At 39.6% G+C, this 20,960-nt stretch overlaps 1 protein-coding gene across 2 annotated transcripts in view; it reads right to left on the minus strand.

The window, feature by feature from the left end:
• Positions 1–20,960, minus strand: part of LOC121893967 (MICOS complex subunit mic25a-like) — a 78,719-nt gene that overhangs the window by 31,213 nt on the left and 26,546 nt on the right. Inside the window, exons 5-7 of one of the 2 annotated variants that reach the window (XM_042406202.1) lie at positions 20,739–20,822; positions 14,363–14,433; positions 4,079–4,211 (exon numbers count right to left, since the gene is read on the minus strand). In XM_042406202.1, the coding sequence (XP_042262136.1) occupies positions 4,079–4,211; positions 14,363–14,433; positions 20,739–20,822 (288 nt within the window). Of the gene's footprint in view, positions 1–4,078; positions 4,212–14,362; positions 14,434–20,738; positions 20,823–20,960 lie in introns of those variants that run through there. The other variant, XM_042406203.1, reaches the window with a different exon arrangement.

Genomic DNA, 20,960 nt, shown 5'->3' on the forward strand with positions numbered 1-20,960 from the left:
AGCATTCTCCCTTTAATCACAGGGAAGAATGCGTCTGCTTTAGAAAATCCTTACAGGCACATACAGATAACAAAAGAACAGAGTCTTTAAGCTGTCGGGAGGTTTTCACCCCCAGGCTAAAAGCTTTGCTGTCTGTTGAGTAGTCATGTTATTGTTGCACAAAGCTGAAAAATACTGCATCCAAATGTATGTTCTTTTGTAACTGACTAGCTTTTTCATCTGCACATGAACAGCCAGTTTATTTTGCTTTTTACTTAAAACAACACTGACCTCTTTCCCTCTGTAGAGTCCATCTCAAAAATATTTTGGTATGTTATTGCTGCCCTTCAATTGCAATTACAAAGTTATGAAGGGCATGTATGTCAGCTCTGTGTTAACATAATGGTATTCAAAGAGTTACATGACATATCCACCATGAAACATCTGAAGATATTTGGTTGTTGAGTTCTTTTACCTTCTGATGACACAATCATTAGTTTTTCAGAGCCAACATTTTCCAAAGAAATTTTTCATACTGTCACTCAAGTCGATATTATAGATGAGTTCAAGTCAGGTGAATGTAATTACCTACTTCACAAAAATGATCAAACCTTCTGTTCCACTATTAGAACAAGCACACATGCTCTTTGTTCAGCAAAAGGTAAAACCACCATTATTAACAGTCTAACGAAATGTTTCCTCCAGGGTCTGTAGAACATTATATTTCATAATGAAATATGATCCAGTGCTCTCTCTCTCTGTGACTAAAACTGTAGTGCATATTGCTCCCTTTTGACCCTTAACCACCTGCAGCAATGCTGAAACTTTTCCTAGTTAAACTCTTGTCCAAGTGTGCTGTGCTGCCAAGCTGCTGGCTCTGTCAGATCCATTTATAGACTGGACAGCTGCCTGCGTGTCCAGTGGGGTTTTGGGACTGCCCACTCATTGCTTTTCATTAAGTCTGACGGAGAGGGAGCCTCAGGTGGGAACTCTCCTGGTCTCCCCTCTTTTTTTGACCCAGTCTCAGTCATGCAGGGATTATTCCAAGGTGCTATTTGAGCATACACATTTAAACCCAGCATTACCAAATATTTCCATAAAAACAAAAAAATATATCATAAATCCCAAAAAAGTGACAGTTTTATGGACGCTGGTCTTTAAGTGCTAATTTATCAATTTTATGATATAACAGTTTTTTTTTCTTGTATCTCACTCAGTTTTTTAAAGTGCAGGTGTTACATTTTTCAAGAGGTGGAGTAGATTTCAGATGACAATAACTAATCTCTAGTTATTAAAAGATCTGCACTTTTTTTTTCTCTATCTTCTTTTTCTGTGTGGGTTCTCACTTCCTGCTGCTTTCACTAGTACCATCTATCTACTATTGCTCCTCCATACATGACCCTGTCCAATCCATGCCGCTTGTGTTAAAGATTAAGCAGGAGACCATAGTATAATATGGATGCAAATAATTATAGCAGCAAGAAGTTGCAGACAGAGCCATTGGGAGAGTTTTCAGCTCTGAAACTACAGCTGAATATTAGGACTAGGCCTCCTAAAAGGGCCTTCCTAGGATTTTGTGTGTGATTTCGTGAGCATGTAAGCAGAACATCTTTGAATGAACATGAGAGGGATAGCACCTGCCGTGTTAGCCAAACGTAAGAGCTGACAGAGCTCCATGGCCGGCAGTGCAGATCTGAGCTAATGCACTGGCTAATGCGACAAAGTGTGCAGTGACGGGCAGTGAAAGAGGCTTTAATATGAGAAGAAGGATGCATGGAGGATGGGAACTAGGAAAGGAAGAGATGGATCAACAGTGACAGCAGCAGGAAAGATCCAAGGATGAGCAGATAACACACAAGATGGATGGATAAGCGAGAAAGAAAGGAGTGGTTATATTGGATGGAGGTAGTTTAATTCGACACTTAAATACGAGGCCTTTTACATTTACACATTTATATCTTAAATCTGGGAACATTTATGTGCCCTTTTAAATCTTAGCTTGGGATAGAGCGCTCTTCAGAAGTCTTAAAGGTCAACTTGGAAATCCAACCATTTTTAAAAGACTAGCGCGGGTCACTCTTGAGAAGCAAGATTTCATCGCTGTTAGATTATCCCAATAAAGAAAGGTTAGACAGAAAAGATTTCAGCGATAAAATGCTTCAGATCATGACTTTCCTTTCCAGCCATTTGAAATTTTAAAAAGCCACAACTGTTAGAAATATAGGAATTTCAGATAGAAAAACTATTTTTTAACATATGAATATAGTTCAGAGCTGTCTAACAGTTTGGCCTGCGATACCAGGCACAGAACAGTAATTCCTATCCTCCCTTCAAAGGCAACCATAGTGCAGAGTAATGTTTGGGCTCCAGACTAATTTCTGTAAAGGAGTGGACCTCGTTCATCCACATCAGTCAAATCCATCTTCTTCCACCTGGGTAAAAGTTAAACACTTGTCATTTCTCTTCTTCAGAGGAGAGTGTAGGGTGTAAAACTGTTTGGGTTTTCAGCCCTAGTGCCTACAACACTTTGACTCACAGAGGGATGGGTGGCATGTTGACACGTCTGATTAACAACTGACGATTATCGAATAATGTGTCGATTGTTTCCTTGATTAAACGATTAGTCAGAAAAATGTCAGAGAAACGTCGGAAAATGACAAATGTCTTGTTTTGTCCTGACCAACAACCACACACAACCCAAAAGATATTCAGTTTACGATCACAGAAGACTAAAGAAACCAGAAAATATTCACATTTGAGAAGCTGGAATCAGAGAATTTGGACTTTTTTTCTAAAAAAGATGACAAACAATTAATCAACTATAAAAATAGTTGCCAATTATTTTAACAGTTGACAACTAAATGACTAATTGTTGCAGCTCTACGTTCAATACAGACTGACTTTCTTTTTCATTCACTTTCCCTTTTACTTACTTTCCCTCTCGTCAATGTTTTATCTCTGTTTCTTTCTCTGCCTCTCATTCACACTCATTCTGTCAAGGATATGACTGATTTAATTAAACAAATACCTCATGCCGCACAAAGAAGAGAAAAACAACTTGCCTGTATTCTGCGTTACTGTCTATTCTTTAGTTTAAAACATAAACACTCACAATCTCAACTTATACAACACATGCTCACAAAACAAAACCAAACTCATGTACAGCACAAGCACATATGCATAGCTTTATTCCCAAAGAGCACTATCCCACTGGCAAATGGATCTTTTGAACCAGTTTAAAAAGACTGATTGCTTTTATTGTGAGCCTTTGCCTTGCTTTTATCGACCATTTAAACTGCCAAATTCACCAATTGTTGTTTTGTGCCTTTTATCTACTTTGGAGCCATATCAGTGCGTTTTGTCACGATAATAATGTGCAAATTGCCCCATTCATTATTGTTTTTTGATGGAGAAATTGGGTAAAATAAGCACTTTGTAGATAAGCGTAGGGTATGAACACTATTTGCAAAAGCATCAGCAGAAAGCAGAATGCATTTCAAAGCGCTGAATGCCAAAACTGATTTTAATACACTAATGACGGTGTAATCTTCCTATCAAAAAGTTCCAAAACACAGTGCACGGCTGGTGACTTATAAATCCGCTCAATAAGCATGTCCCATTGATTTAGCTTCCTATTTGAAGTGTCAAAGTAACCAACACGCAGATTACAATCCTCAGAAGTTAACTGATTTGGTACAAAGATTGAAAGCATTATTTGTCTCTTCACCTTTTTGTTCTACTGTCAGTGTCACTGTCATCCAGGTCTGACTAATTAACTGCTATCCCCCGGTGTTCTTTAAAAAACAGACTGGAAGAGAATTTAAAAAAATATCTTTAAAGGAAATGAAGCTACTCCCAATATGTTGGCCAAATGTGTTGCTCAGGGGGAAGGAGAGAGGAGTGCTAATGCCAAAAAACATTTAAAAAAAAAACTAACAAATAAACAAAACAAGTGAGAAATTGATAAACTGTCACATACATATTATTACAGATTAAGACACCCACAAAAACAAGCATTTACACAAAACACTAATGCTGATGAGGACATTTTTGCTTCATTTTCTCATCCTCCACACCCACATATGAAGCCCTCACCTACCTTGGCTTGCTGGACACAGGCCATGTACTGTTTGGCCAGAATGGAGCAGTGTAGGGTCTGATGTGGGTTTTCTCTGTAACACTCGAGCACCTTGGCCTGCAGCTCAGTGCACACAGACACAGTCTGCCGGGGCCTATACAGAAAGAAACAGAGGGCAGACATGAGGGTTAGTGTGATTATAACGGAGCACTGAGCACTGACTGAGAATGTCTTCTCTCATGTGCTGAAGCCTCTCAGCTACAATCACCATCTTGTACATTTTTGACAGTTCATTAGATTGTCTATTTAACAGAGACTTGTGTTTAGAAACCTGAAACAGGTTTGTTTTTTTACCAGGTTTCACTGCCAGTGGTTCTGCATTAATTATTCAGTATTGACAAAAACATCAACAAAAAATGACTGATTACTTAGAATTCTCCACTGTGGATTCATTGTGCAATATCGAGCCTTACAATTGATTTTATGGAATACAGGTAAACAAAATGAAGCTCCTTTTAGTAGTAATAGAAGTTTTATATTATGTTGTGCATTCCTAATATACAGAGTATTTCAACTGAATGTTATTAAAGACTTTTTCCAAGCAGCATTTTAGACAAAAGGTTAAATCTAGATCGTTTAGACAAAGGGCTATAAAGCTGTAAAATACCTACCTCTATGCTATCTTAAGAAAACATTAGCTTAAGTGCAGCTGTAATAACAGCAGTACAAACCTGCAGTTTCAGACTCACTCACTGATGGAAAAGATACAATGCCTATTTTTTCTAGAGACAATGTATGAAATAATCACAGGACTAACTACCAAAATAATCATAAGTTGCAAATATGACTGCTAAATTCAAATTTCAACAACATCAGGTTTGTCAAAAGAAAAAAAGAAAAGAAAACTGATTGGAGCTGGCTACATTAAATCAAACCATAACTTAAATAAACATGACTTGAAGTTGAAACTGCAGAAACAGCAGACCCAACGATTTCTGGTTTGTGTCATTAAATCAGATGATGAGCAAAAGAAAATAAAAAACACTGTTTGTGGTTTGTTTTAGTTGCAGTTGGAGAAGCTAAGATAGTTTCACAGGCTTCAAGGTGCAGCCTGTGGAGAGAAATGAATTATGCATTGACAAAGCTGCTTAGGAGTCAAAGTCAAACTTTCTTACTCACATGTACAGTACATGTGTGTAGACAAAAGCACAAAATTATTCTCTCACAACACACACACACACACACACACACACACACACACACACACACACATACACACACACACACACGTACAGGTAGTGAATGCTAATCCTACATGAGGGTAATCCTTGAGTGCTCTGTTGCTTGTGGTAATTTACCTGCTGTTGTGACAGAACTTGCAACTGGAAGGATTGGGATATGGATACGTACACACACATGCACATACTGTACATACACACAAAGACAGCGAGACACAACTTATCATTCACAGTACTGCATCCTGTAGCAATAGAATAGAATAGAATAGATATGTAATGATAAAACAATTTCAACACAAGGTCTATCTAGTAGTTTTTAATTACATCATAATAATCATCAACGGACAGCATTTGCCCAGTTTATTCTTCCTGAGCACTTAATTAATTTTTTACTATCTCAAAAATTAACTTTAAAGCTTAAATTTTAAGCCAACATGAGAAATCCTTTAATTGCAAAGATAAACAAAAACATTCAATGGAAACTCGGCAAACTATTTGCCAATGAAGATTTTCTGATTTGATCAAAAGCTCCAAAAGAGCTACTACTAAATGGTCCTTAGGGGGAATTTATTTTTATTAATTCAAGTGAGTACTGAAGTTCTTTGAGAAAATTACAATTTAGGACAAAGTCAAGAGGTTGTGATATGCAGTACAACAAACTAGCAAAGCTCTGTAAACAGAACCGCAGTCCCGTACATGTGCAGTGGCGTCGTCCGCACAGGGAACTTCTCTCCTGAGACTGAAAACGCAATCGCTGTTATTACTCTTCTGAGCCGTTTCTAAACAAACTACCTTGACCATGATCTTTGTGGTGAAGGAAATGTCACTCAAGGCAACGGTGTGGCTCATTGATGTGTTTTTAATAGTTTTTGACAACAACGGAGGTCTTAACTAGAATATTATTGAATAAATAGAATAGAATAAAAAAAGATAAATCAACGCAGATGAAAATTTAAAAAAATGATCACAACCAATATTCAATTCAGTCGTAGTGATAATTTTCCTATGTGTCCTATCTGTGTGTGTGACACTAGACAAGGCCTCTTATAGACATTTATGTAGTGAAGTATTCTATAGTGCAGACCTGTGATGTGAAACATCTCAGATAGCATGGGGGGTGAGATGTGTCAACATAGATGTCAATTGTTTTTTAGATGTTATCAATTTTCAGGCTGCATGAAACACTGAACGGTAAAGAAGCGAGAGCCAATGACAGAGAGAGGAAGAGAAAAAATTAGTGTTCAATTTGATAAGGAGACGCATGACTTCATTTGACATGATGGGACATGCCTATTTATTTTAGGAAGCTGACCACCTGACATTCACATACTCAATCATGCGCGCCCACACACACACACACATACACACACACAAAGAGAAAGCTGCCCCCATGCTATCCCTCAAAGCAATTACAGAATCATGCATCCTTCACATATGAATGAGCTCAGTAGTCCCTGCCTTCACTGACAAATACACACAATACATTTTGTGACCACATGTGTGTGAATTGTGCTTTGTAAAAGCACTTCATGTGTGTGTGTGTGTGTGTGCGAGATAAACTATATGCACAGAAGAAATTTCACTGCACTGGTATGTGTATTGTGTAGCCTGTGTGTGCTTGCATGTGCAGTGGAGGGTAGAGCGACAGGATTAAATAAATCACTGGTGGTGAGAATATTCATGAAAAGAGAAGTGAATGCAACCTGAGAGAGAGAGAGAGAGAGAGAGAGAGAGAGAGAGAGAGAGAGAGAGAGAGAGAGAGAGGGGGGGGGGGGGGGGGACTTGACAATGACGTATTAAATGACAAATAACCCTTGCAGCTTGCATGGACAAACAGTAACCCATGGCAACCATCACATTTTACCTCTGCCACACTGTATGGTGCCACGCCACTCACTGCTCAGGATGCCAGTTGAATGTTAGTGCTCTTTGCTTAAGGTCTGACAGTCATTCAGTTGGGACACTGATAAAGTGCTATCAGGGTCTATATAATTCACTAGTTGCTATTAATAAGAGTGGACCAGAGTTTCAATTATGTTAAAGCAAACTGAATACACTGAGGTGTTGGCCTGAGTTATTATTAAATCACTTAATAGCCTTAAGGTACGTGATATAGGATTTGGGGCTGAATGGCTCTTTACATTACATCCATATGAAGGGATTTGCAGCTTTTAAAAACAGAGAATTTGTATACACTGACAATGTGTTGTTGTGTTAGTTAGTTCAAAATCTATTGCCAAGAGTTTCAATCACATGATTAAAATTATACCACTGGTTGATGTTTGACTTCGCACTCTGACAGCTGGTTGGCATTCTGAATTACTCCCTAAGAGTAGGAGATAACAGCAACAATAGCCCCAAGGTATTAATCCAAGCTCAAGTTAAAAAAAAAAAAAAAAAAAAAAAAAACTAATTCTTTTCTCTATTCAACAAGAGAAACTTTCTGATAGCGGGAGTGTTTTAATAATGGAATCTGAAGCAGAAAATTGCCTCTGCTAATCTGCACCAACTGCCTCGTTTGACTGAAATTAAAGGTGAGCTCTTATTAGAAAAACATTAGCCACCCCAGCTAGTTTGATAGCTAACTTTTGCAGCGAAAAGAAGCAAAACAACACTCCAATTGCTTTCTGCCTGTGACGTTTTGCATAAATATGTGCAGAGTTGGAGGGGGGGGAGGGAGATTAGGCTCAAATCGTTAAAGTTTCTCATTACTTTTTGTCTCACCTTGGCAGCGTGTGGTTTTTATGAAGAGAGCTCAAGTTCTGCGCTGCTGCAAAGCGTGACATTGGGGAATAAAGCAATAAGAAGAAAAGGGAAAGACCGTAAGGGCATGGCATTTTATTATTCTCTCTGTCTAAGTTGGTGTTGTTTGTGTTGGTGTGTGTATGTGTGTGCCGTGTGAACGGTTATTAATGTATGATGACAAGGATTTGGGTTCCTTTAAAGCAGCAGCCATGGCATTGTATTTTTGGTTTTTAATATTACACTGAGTGGAGGAGAAGAGAAGAGAGGATCAAAGATGTCATGGCTGGGGTGAGATCAAAAGGAACGAAGGAGCATCCATCTTGTATTGTTAGAAGCTTTGTCAAGCTTTTATGATACTGCCATAAGGATAACATTCACAACATTACATTTCACCTCGCAGAAATATTACTTGCAGAATCACATAAAAATCTGAACTACAGATTTAGTTCATAAAGCCTGTGAAGGTCTGTCTGAGGACTGACATAACTCAGGAGCTATGATTATCCTGGTAGTTATAATAATCACTTATCCTACCTTTGCTAAGTGATGCAGCAAACCTAAATCCTAAGCCCTCATGTGACAATATGACAACACAAAACTTCACAAGTTTAATCTCAACTCCTCCAAAACAGTTATAAAGTCTCTGTCTCAAATGGGAATAGCAATCAAAAACAACTACAAGCCATGGAGCGAAGACAGACAGAACTCCGCCCGTATCTTCATACGCTGACAGCTGAAGTGCTGAAAGGAGATAGGAATGTAGGAGAACAATTCGCACTCTGTTAGCCTGGCTGATTGATCCCCACCAAACTCACTTTGTGGGAATATAAGGAGAGAGAGATGGGAGGGGATAAGGAGAGTGTTTCATTAAAACAGGTGACATGCGGGAACAAGATAAGGTGCACATGTGCACGTGTATTTGTGTGTGACATCTCATCTCTGATAACTTTTCAATCAGGAGAACTTGTGGTTGGACGACTCACTCGAATTGTGGGTGATGTGGGGTGAGACATGCTCTTTGGAGCGTTGCACCGCTATCGCCTTCCATCAATAGCCTTTTTATCATCAACAATTTCAATTCCAGTTTGTGTCATTTAATTTGTAAAGTTCTTTTCTTTGAACAACTTCAGTTTTCTTTTAAAAAACAGTGTAGCTTTCAAATCCGTGCAGCACAAAGTGTAATGCAGTATGTGTGCACAAATCATTTTTACACAATAAAATACTGTCATCACATTAATCTCTTACTTTAGCTCTCATGGAGAATAGTGTATTTATAACACCTGCTGCATGTAACACGGCTTGGCTGAATGAGTGTTAGGTAAGCTACTGCCTTTGAGATGCTGTTTGTCCTCTGTTGTCCTCTCTGCCATTTAGTCATACTATCACTACATGATTTTATGATGCTTACGTTCCTATTAGAGGTCTTCATAGTTCCAAAATATTGGGCCTAATCTGAAATCAACCTGTAGAAAATCTAGCCGATGTGCATAAAACAATCTTTGATTAAAAACAAGAGACCCAGTCCCAAAGGTTCCCCTCCATCTTGTCAAAAAACTAAATTTTCTCATGTGACGATTATGACACACCACGTTATCTGAGCTGATATGGGGACTACTTAAATCCAGTTAGAATTTACATATAGAGGCATGGATCCAAATCACTGAATCAGTATTGGTGCCGATAATGATCTTAATAAGTGAATTGGTTATCGTCATCTGCAATTAAATACAGTTACTTTGTCATTATAAATTATAAATATCAGTGTTTCTGCTATCAGTTAAAAATCATTCAGTCACAGCAGTGCTACATCTGTGGGCTCATGTTCCCACATAAAAATGATCCTGATGAGTTTGACACAATATGGTATAAAGATTTTAAATTTGGGAAAGAGAGAGGCATCAAATCAGGAATCGGTATTGACAGATTCCCCTCAATCGAGGAATTGATATTGGGAGAGAAAAATGTCAAATCAGTGCATCCCTAGAATTTAACGTATTGATACCTGAGACCTGCAGCAGTTCAAATATTTTTGGACCAGACCTAACTCCAGTTGTAGGTCTTGTCTCTGTTACTGGGACCACAATGGGCCCTTGAAGACCTCTAGTTTCTAAACCAGCTTCAATAAAATTGTGTATTTTTCCTGTAATAGGACATAGACTAAATATGATTATTATTTACATCAACATAAAGGCAATGGCCTGATGAAAATCTGCTTTTTAATGCAGCAGTGAAAAAGACAACACAGTGACCAGTGCTGTGGTGAATTTAGGCTTGTGGATGAATGAATCAGAATTGTTAGGACAGACTTGTCTAACTCCTCACCTATCTAAAACAGCACAGACCATTAAATCTGACCTTCCTGTGATTGTAATCTTTCACAGGAGTGTTTGTGTGAGTATGTGTTTCTTTATATATATATATATATATATATATATATATATATATATATATATATATATATATATACACTACACAGAATTCCCGAGGCAGTCAAAGAGACAGAGTGTGTACAGTAAGTGACTGCAGCCTTCTATCTTAATGGTAAATCTTTGTTGGACCACAGTGCACACAGGCCCTGTGTCTAGTAATGACTAGCTGTCTACTACTTTGGGTGGGTGGCACAGAGATCCTTACAGTAAACTTACCTGCCTGTGTCACTAATTGGACACGCTACACACATACACACAAGAACAGACACATATACTGTACAGAATAAAGAGGATATAACAAACCCACATGAAAGTAGGCTTGTAACTACAAACTGTCAGCAGTTACTTCATGGTGAATCCTCACACAGACATCCACCTGAGGTTCACTTAGGTTCTGTCTTTGCTAACACTTTGAGGGTAACAAGGTTTTTTTTTTTAAGAGGATTAATGGATTTTTAGATCTTAAAGTAAGCTAAGCTGTAATGTTGTGGGTCTCTTAGGTGTGACATTTTTGGGGAATATGGGTAATCTGATACCCCAAGGCAAAGCTAATGGATGAACACCTCTAAAATGCCTCATGTACTTGAGCAAGGCAAGTAGCAAATGGTACAAGATAACGTTTTACCACTCACTATGTCTCCACTCAAGGATAATGTTTTAGAGAGTGTGACCTGCCCGATGTAGGAAAAAGAGGTAATATCCCAGTTGCATTCCACCTTGGTGCCCTGCGATTAACAAAGTATCCTTCTCAGGCAGCTTTCAGCTTAAACTTTTTCACTCAAGCTATTTGGGGCTGGTCCTGAAGTCACAGCTAGGAAACAGCCAAAGTGGAGTTACTGTAACTGTCTATAGACAACTGGAAATGGCTAAAAGGAATTTAAACATGTATTGGTGGTGTACAACTAATCCAGAGCACTATAGTTGATAGGCGTCTGCTCAAATAGGGTTATAGGGTAAAGCTGTTCTCTTACACTCCCTTCACAAGCTACCAAACATGCCTTTTTGAAAATTTAAACCCTAGTGCTGGTTAGTAGACACGTCACCTTCTCCATCAATTCATGATGTGCCCTGGTCTGGTCTTTTTACATATAAAAATCTCTCCCAATTCTCTCTCCATAATCAGCCAATATGTTGACTTGCATAGTCATTTATGTACAGATGTGTAGGTCAGGTGTAACATTACAGTGCAACCAAATCAACCAAAACAATTCCACTGAAACAGAAGACAGAAGCTCTAAGATTATAGAAGCCAATAAGAAAAGACAGAATTAAGAGAGTGACATAGAAAAAGAAAGTTAAAATTAGGAAAATGAGGCAATGAGAGGCAGATTTAGAAGAAGAATTGGAGACAGAGAGATACAAAGACAGAAGAAAAAGACATACTGTAGCTACATAATGTGTTGGACTGTTCTGCAGCCCCCCTACTGCTCCCCCTCCCATCAGCAGTGGGTAAATAGAATAATTACTGGGTGGTCAGTGTAGTGTGAAATGACAGCGTGACCACAGCACAATGAAACGCTGCCCAAATGCTGACAGAACATGATGAGCACATGGCTGCCTGAATACAAAGTGTGCCTGTATGTGTGGCAGAGATAGAAAGGGAAAATCGGGAGTGAACGTTTATGTGCGTGCAAGTGAGTGTGTGTGTGTGTGAGCACTGAGAAATAATGAGCAACACATTGTAGGCAGGACAAAATGCTCTTCCTTCGGCAAACTTGTGCTGAATTGATCTTCTAACCTCTTCCATGCAGCTATGGACAATAGCAAATCCTTGCTAATGTAATCATTTGGACAAAATTTTGGACTTGAATTGTATGCTGTTGAATTCAATGGACCAGCCAGGTGCATGAAGATGGTAGTGTCGTGGATGAGGTCACTGACCACCATAGAGTGCAAAACTGGCAAAAAAAACCAAGTACCTATTTTTTCTCTCACAGTTTCAAGGAATGCACTACACTGTGTGCTACTACACTACGTACCCTACACTCCACAACACGACACTGCTGACGACACAATAATAATAACATTCATACTGTGTATTTTTGTTTAGGACCGCTATGTGTTACATTGTGCCTTTATTTGACAGTTAAAATTACAGAGAGAGGGATGCTGACAGTCCAGATTTGAAGGTTTCCTTTTCATGGTATGACACCTTAACTCACTCAGCCCCACCATGCAAAATAACAAACTAATGCAGCAAAAATGTAAATTGACACAGTATCATTTCCCACCATGTTACAAAATGACAATTGTTGAGAATCCAATTACCACATAATGAACTGAGCCACAAATTTACTCTACCTTCATCATCCAATGGAAAGACTGATCAACTACATGTGTATAATCTGTAGTTGTAGCACAAACTGCAAGCAAAGTAGAGGGAAAAAACTGTGTTCAAATTAACAGTTACTATTTCTTCAGTTACAATTTATCTTTTCAGATATTGTTATTAAAATATAAATTAAAAAACGTACAACTAAAATTATTACTGTTCTGTAGGGAGGATTTCCTCATTTCTCAGGGCTGTGTTTTGCTGCGTTCCAGTTGGAGCTCATGATATTTGGATACATTTCACACTGCTGGCAGTAGGATGGAAATAGGTGGCTCCTACATTATGATCCATACAGGTTTTGTCATGAAGATGTTTAATTTTCACTTGAGTCCACGTTTTAATGGTGTACAGTACGACATAAGAGTGGGGGCTTTATGTGTTAATGAAACCAAAAGGTGAGGAATGAGCATGTGAAAATAACAGTTGGAAAAAGATCAGAGTTAATTAGCCATCTATCACCAGTTTTACAATAATCATTGCCGTGTACGCGGGAAAAGGGAAAATGAATTGCTCTCTGACTAAATTGGATTCACCGAGGTCTTTGGCTCTTTTTCCTTCCAAAAAGGGGTGAGAATGGGTGTTACAACAGGGTGTAAATTGGCAGCGTCCACAGACTCTGACAGTGCCAGTGAGGCATCAGTTCAGTGTTGAATGAAACTGACATGCTTTTTGACAGCAGGTGAGTTCTGAACTCTGCCATCCCAGAGGAGACCCTCCCCTCTGCTTCCTGTGACGTCGATGCTGTTTCTGTTTTCCTACCCGCAGACTGAGGGCCACTTTCTGATCTGCTAAACTATTTAAAAGGCCAAGTCTGTTGGTAATTTCATGCCAAGCTATTACTTGCTACCAGACTGATAGTACTGAGGAGTATTGTTATAAAAAATGAATGGCAATCAAATTTTGTCAAATCAAAATTTATTAAAACTTTTGCTACATTTTGATGGAAACCTGGCTAATGACAGAGAAAAGAGAAAAGAAACTAAGACTCAATAAGCTGATGGATGAGTGTGGTAGATACTTTATCTATTTGGTTGTTCTAATGTTTTTAGATGCAGTTCTTGTGTTTCAGTAGATCTAAATATTACATTTTAAATAAATGTAAATATTCTCATGTATTTAAATTTTCATGCTGCAACAAATTGCAGTAGGATTAAACTTATTATCATTCCTCTAACGAGAAAAAAATTATCAAATATTATATGGGAGATGATAAGTGATAACAGTGAATTATCGCCCAGCCGCAACACTATGTGTGGAAAACAATGTTTTGACAGTCAGGCAGCTGCAGGAGGTGTTGAGTTCATATTAACAGCAAACGAACATTGCAAACAGCCTTCACACTCAGGTCTCTGACAACTGTTGTCTAGACATCAATATAATCTTTATGGGTGAGAATGACCTGAAGACTAATGGTTCTGCACTAATAGATTATTTACAAGAGTTGTCTGTGATAGGCTTGTACAATGAAGACATAACACTACTGAGGCAGTAAAGGAGCAACAATGTGATGAGTATACTGGATCTTAAAAATGTTGTTGTAAGGCTAATTCACAGTATTTACCGGATGTGAGCCTCAGCTTTGGTGGCTGCCTCGTCGTACTGTTCAGCCATCTGCTTGTAATTGTCAAGGTTCTGAAGGAAAGAGACAGAGACAAAGAAAGGTGACAATCAAATCATATTCACTTCACTTTATATTTTGAAATGTTCTCAGACAGTGGGTTGCTGAGACATATGCTGCCTTTACTGATGTGACAACTTGTTGCGCAGCTTTAACATTATTCAATTTTCAGATCACATTATTACAAACCATAAAAAACACTGAATATGTCAAAGTCCTCACATCAAGTCCGATGGATTGGAGTGTAATAATTTACATATCCACATAATATAACCACAGCTATATTTCTTTAAGCTTCAATTCAAGTGCTAATAAGCCAACAATGATAAGCAAAATGCATATAGCACAATCTGAAATGTCACATTCCTTAAATTAGCGACCTTTGAATTTTCAGCGCTGCTTACAAATCTGAATGCTGATGGCCTGTTGATACTCCATAATGTTTTATTTCATGCGAGGAAAAGTGGCATTTAAACAGCAATTACAGCACAGATGGAGCCCGTGCCTAGAGGGCAAGGTCATATACAGCACACCTCTGCTGAAGTAATCCATGGTCACAGTGTTAACTACACTGCACTGTGGTACAGGTAGTTTTCCAACCATATGTTTTAAATTTTTAATGTGAGCATGAACAAGACAATACAATACAATAAGTTATGCACTCTGCAGTATTTCCAGCTACAGTACTGAGTATATGTTTAAAGTCATCCGCTCTGAGATGAACAGGCTTTGTGTCAAAACATATGAAATACAGTTTATCTAGAATGCCCCAAACACAAAGCAAATCTCTCTCGTCACCCTCTCATTCACATTCAATGCGCAGTAATCACCGTTTTAAACCAATAGCCGCAGCCTTCGTGCTTTTACTTAATTATTCCCTATATTCCCAATAGATGGGGGTGATAGGAGAGGAAGATAATTGAAGTGACTGAGCAGGGAAAGAGATGGGATCAAACACAAACCTCCTCCACAATCCCTAGCCCTCTACTCCTCTAGTGCCCCCTAGTCATTTTCATATCTCATTATTTCACACTGATCCGCAGACATGCTTCTCCTGATCTGAATGTGTGGTGTTGGAGAAGACTCAAGTAATGTCGTAGGCATCTTTCACTTAATCCTATCTGCTAGTGTTCACTACAATGTAATAATCTGCCCCTCTATCCTTTCCTTTCCTGTTCTTTAAAGAAAAGACAGCACTATAAAAGTCACAAGTCTACTAGGAAGGAGGAGGACTGAAAATATGACATCAAAGACTACGTTCAGTACAAACTCCTTTGTGAGGATATCCCATCTATCCATCCATTTTTTTAAAACAGCTTATTCATGTTCATGTTGTCAGTAGTCACAGAAGCAATAACAGGTGATAGAAGAAATACGCCGATTTAAGGGTTGTTATTTCCGAAAGTCGCCAACAACCTGTATAACTGTCAATATCGTCCAAGCTTGTCACCATTTCTCTGGCTCTGGCACAGGACAATCACGTCCCAATGCGTAATCCGTGCCTACAAAGCTCTGATTGGCTCAGTTGTTTTTCCAATAGGGGAAAGAGACATCAGTGAGCACAACACCAGACCTATTGGAATTGTGAAAAAAACAAAAAACAAAACTGAAAACATGAGCAGAGATTTAGAGATCTGGGACCAGGCTACACATGATATACAGAAGAATAGTGTAATACTGTAAATGTGTTCAGATGCAGGTACAGTTTACCTTTTGTATCTCATAGTTTATGTTCTGTGCTGGCTGACCAGGTGCATCCTGTTATGGCAATTCACTATGTGAAAATGCCAAACATCCCTAGGTGTAAGACTTTATCCTTGCCAGTTATGTTGCCATATTGGATTATCCTGGACAGGACTCAGGATTAGACTCCTGCTGCCACTACATCTCCCCACTGGCAATGTGTGGACTAGGTTTAAATACCACACCTCAACAGCGGGAGGGTAAAGACTCCAGCTACAAAGACTGTAAGTAAAGTATACTTCATACTTCATTCATCTCAAGCCTTACTGGCTTAAATTCACTTCATCCCAAACTCCATCTACCTTTGGAATAAAAAACAGCTCCAGACCTCTGAGCAGCTGCTCAGATGTTTTATTAATCTACTACGGATTAAACATTACCAATAAATACCTTCATTTGACAGTGCTAGAAACCAAGCCCTGGATTGATGCACATTAAAAAGACAGCAAGTCTCATTTCTTCTTGGTTGAGAGTTAACTAATACTTTGGATGGCTCCCTGGGAATATATGGTAAGAAGTTGGCCAGATGTTAGCAACTTAGCCTTTAGCCTCAGGTCAAGGGCTCAGTGGGTACACTCAACAGAGGAAAGCTGAGCTGAAACATGAAAGTCTGTGGTTGCCTTGTGGGACATCCAGTGTCGAGCCAAGATAAAAAAGACTCCACCGGGGCTTAAACCCACGGGTGCCTCAGATTATCCAGGACATAGAGAGCAGGGCACCAGAAAGTGAAGCAGCAAGCAGATGATTTAAAGCTGAAGTGAACTTCTCACTGATGATTCTGTCAAAGGTCTATATTGGATACTTGGCGGGGTCAGGCAGAAGTTAATACAATACTTCCTGTTTGGAAGAAGACAAATAAATGAAATCATTTTGTAGGGTGGGAAGCCAGTGAGGGATCTCCTCCAGTTCCTGCTTCCCACTCCTTCTGGCAGTCTGCCCTCTACAACAGGCCATGAGAAATTTAGCAACAGGACAGTATGCAGTACCTGGGACATTGTTTGCCTGAAAACGGGAAGACAAAAAACATGTACAAGTAACACAATTAAAATAACAACCGATGCTCTGGAACTAACAGTTTCCACTTAAGTAAAAACATTGCCTAAAGTAGATAATTTGAGAAAATAAAATGTTGGCAACACGTCCATTTCTTATTTAGAAACTCCTATACACTACCAATCAAAAGTTTGGACACACCTTCCCATTCACTTGAATGAGAAAGGGTGTCCACATATTCAAAAATTTCCTCTCTGCCATGAATTGAGTCCAACATTATAAATCAAATTACTATCATCCATTTGAAATATTTGGGGGACTGGGAGGTTATGTGTTGTGTTTGTGTGTATCAACATGTTTTTTGTGTGTATTGACAGAACAGACCCCAACCAACAGCCTCTGCTCGGCTCTCTTGACACCAGAGAAGTGGCAGCACTATCACTGGCACACACACTCCGAGCTCTTCCCAGTCATTTGCATCCGTGGGGACAAAAGCCCAATGTGGAGAGACAGAAAGGGGGGATGATAACCCTCAGTGGGGGAAAGCAAGGTTTTGGGGGTGTTGGAGAGGCTCATGGAGGGGATTAGCGTGGGTGCACATGTGCCGTGTGTGTGTAAGCTTGCATACATGCAGGTGTGTGACTAAATCTGTATTTGCACGTGAACGGTTGTGTTCAGATGATCCTTGCATGCACAGTCGTCTGAACACCCTCCAGCAGCTGTGGATTGAGATGGGCTGATGTCAGGATTTGGAGGGAGGGGTTGTTTCACGCTCCACGCTTGGACGAAGGCGGATTAATTATTTTTTTTTCCGAGGCAGCAGTCGACAAAGGGGGGGAAGAGGGGATTAAAAGAGGTGAATTTTAAACTGAGACTTGTTTACAGAGTCACAGGGTATGTTGCCACAGGAAGACAGATATACTCCACCTGTACTCTGAGAAGAGATTAGGAAGGCATCCACAAATAAACGAGAGAGAAGAGGATTGGGGGAGAGAGGAGAAGTACAGGATGCGGTGTTATGTTTGGGGGGTGGGTGTTTCAGTTTTGGGTTGTCTTTAAGTGTGTGAACTTCTGTGTAGAGGATGGGGAATTCAAAGTTGCGCAGTGCACTGGCCACTCTATCACAATTATTTCTGAAGTATAGAGTGCACACAAGCACTGTCACAATAAACACACACATACACACACACTGTTTTCTCTGTGTCAGTAGTGGACTCAAACAGAATCCACAGCCTTTAGACAAACACAATAGTCTGTTATCGTCATTCATCCCTTAGGCAAACTGGACACCAGAGAGTGTTTGCGTCTGTTTTCATACAGGTAATCATTCACACACACACACACACACACACACAAACATAGACACACACTAGCCTATTAGAAGGAGCTGCTGCTAAGCCACAGTAAAATGTTGATTCAGGGGAAGATCACACACCAATTACCAGTGAATTCCTCTTCTAATCTTGCTGCTCTTACCTTTGGCTTAAATCTGCTTCAGATCATCAAGACATCCAAACAGCACAATTGAGTGTACATTCTGTGTGTGTGCGTGTGTGTGTGTGTGTGTGTGTGTGTGTGTGTGTGTATGTGTTTCTTCAACAGAAATCAATACAGTTCTATGAAAAAGCTCCGGCTTCTGAATATATCCCAAGAATAAACGCACAGGCTGGTATTCACACTGAGACAACGACATTCATCACCTTTGTATTCCTGCTTTGCACTAACACAATCTGATACAATACTGATGGTGAGGGAGGACTTGACAGTAATGTGCCTATGCTGAACTATAGCTAGTATTACTGGAAACACGCCTGGATCATAATTTATGTTTAAAGCGAGACGTATTACTGTTTCAACTCGTGTTTTGCATTTATGTAAGTGACCTGTGTCAGTACATCGTAATTCAACTTTTAAGTGGCCATTTTTTTTCAGCCCAACTGGAATTTGCCACGTGTGAGAGAGTGAAAGGAATAAAGATAGCGAGGGAAAGGGAGCGAGGGCATGAAAGGGGGCCTGGATGAATAGAGTGCTAGATTGGAAAATGAAGGAAGAGAAGGAGGGAGATGGACACCGGCTCAGGATAGACTGGCTGTTTAATGCACAGTCCATATAGCCTCTTTATCTCTCGCTCTCAGTCCCCCTCTTTCTCACTTCCTCATCCGCATGCAGGTCAGCTGCGAGCAAGTGAGGGGTGAAAAAAAGCGATAGAAAAAGGGACTGCGGCGGCGAGCGGAGAAAGATAGAGCATCCTCCACTCTTCTGCCAATCAGTCTCTTCCGTCAAGCATTGCAGCGTGTGCTGCTTGCCGCACGGTATGCAGGGGCCCTTCCATTTAACTTGGCTATGTAAAAGGTTTTCTCAGAGGCCTAAAGGAGGCGAGTGCCAGGGACTAGATAAGGTCCCCTGTCTGCCTGATGGGCCCTGCTTGAGGGAGGGAGAGACGGGGAGCAGGGTGGAGGGGGAGTCAAGTCCCAAAGAGTGTCTACAGAATACTGCAGAGAGAGTTGAGGGTGTGAGGAGATACAGAGGACGGACTAAGGTATGGGGAAAAGTATTTGAGAGTGTATGTGTGTGTGTGCATACCTGCATGAGAAAGAGGAATGAGTGAATGCTTTTTAGTTAATGTCAATGTATCCTAAAAGAAAATGAATATATTTGCTTTTCTCTGCATCTCACATTCTTTGTTCGTCATTTTTCAGTGTCCTTCTGTGGTTTCCTTCTTTTATTTACTTCACTTGCACTGTAATTTTGCCCTCCTGCCTCTTGCTGTGTCCTTTCTTCTAGTCTCTATCTATCTAAAAGAGTGTAAAGCACTTTTTTTCCTGCACTAAAATCATACACCAGTTGCAACCTTGCTCCTCACAAATCTTTTAACAAATCTGCCCAAGTTTACTCAGTAAAAAGCATGCAACGTTTATCAAACCACTGTGCTTGTGGTTTTTACAGGGTGCAAAATATCAACGATGCATTAGCACTCAGGTGGAGGAAACACAGGTCATAATTTCTTAAAAGCACCCAACAAACCGCTTTTATTTTTTTCTATTTGGTGAAACGACCGCAGGGTTTCTGGCAAAAGGACATAGTGATGAAGCACAGTACATTTGATTAGGCAATTGAAGCTCTCTCAGAGAGACAGCGCTGTGAAACCTCTCTTGAGTGCTGGTCCATCAACAGTAAGTCGTGACTCTCATCTGCCTGCAGAAACTTTCAATTGCATTACATTTACATTTTGACACTGGTATGTGGCTTGACATTTCCAGGAAAGGGAAGAGTGTCTTGTGTCACAATGAGATTTTACTCTCCAAGGAGGGTGAGTAATATGTCACTTTAAGACTTGTTTTGATATTCCTGATGTGTGAAGGCTTCTTTTCAGTGAAAGCCTACAGGATGTTTTTAATCTCATTAGTGAGGTCTCCTGTTATACATGTCAAAATTTCAAAGAGCTAGCATCTTGCTCTCTACACCCCCATTTTCTAAAACTTGTGACTGATTTAGGGGAGACATGTTTATTTTTTTCAGAGTGAGTTCTGGCTATTTCTTTTTGATGGTGTGCATGTTTGTAAGACAGCAAAATTGTCCTTACCTTCTTCTCCAGTGTTTCAAGCTGATCTTTATAGAAGCTGGAAATGCTGACCAGCTCTTTTTCTTTCATCTCCAGTTGTCTGGCCTGAGGAAGACACAGAGAATAGGACAAAAAAGAAGACAAAAAAATTAAAAACACTGCATTTTTAATTCAAAAAATGGCAGAAGAAAATACAGATGTGGTATAGTTTCGTTATATTACCACATGACAATTTACTACACT

Source organism: Thunnus maccoyii, chromosome 3, assembly GCF_910596095.1.
Source record: "Thunnus maccoyii chromosome 3, fThuMac1.1, whole genome shotgun sequence".
NCBI lineage: Eukaryota > Metazoa > Chordata > Actinopteri > Scombriformes > Scombridae > Thunnus > Thunnus maccoyii.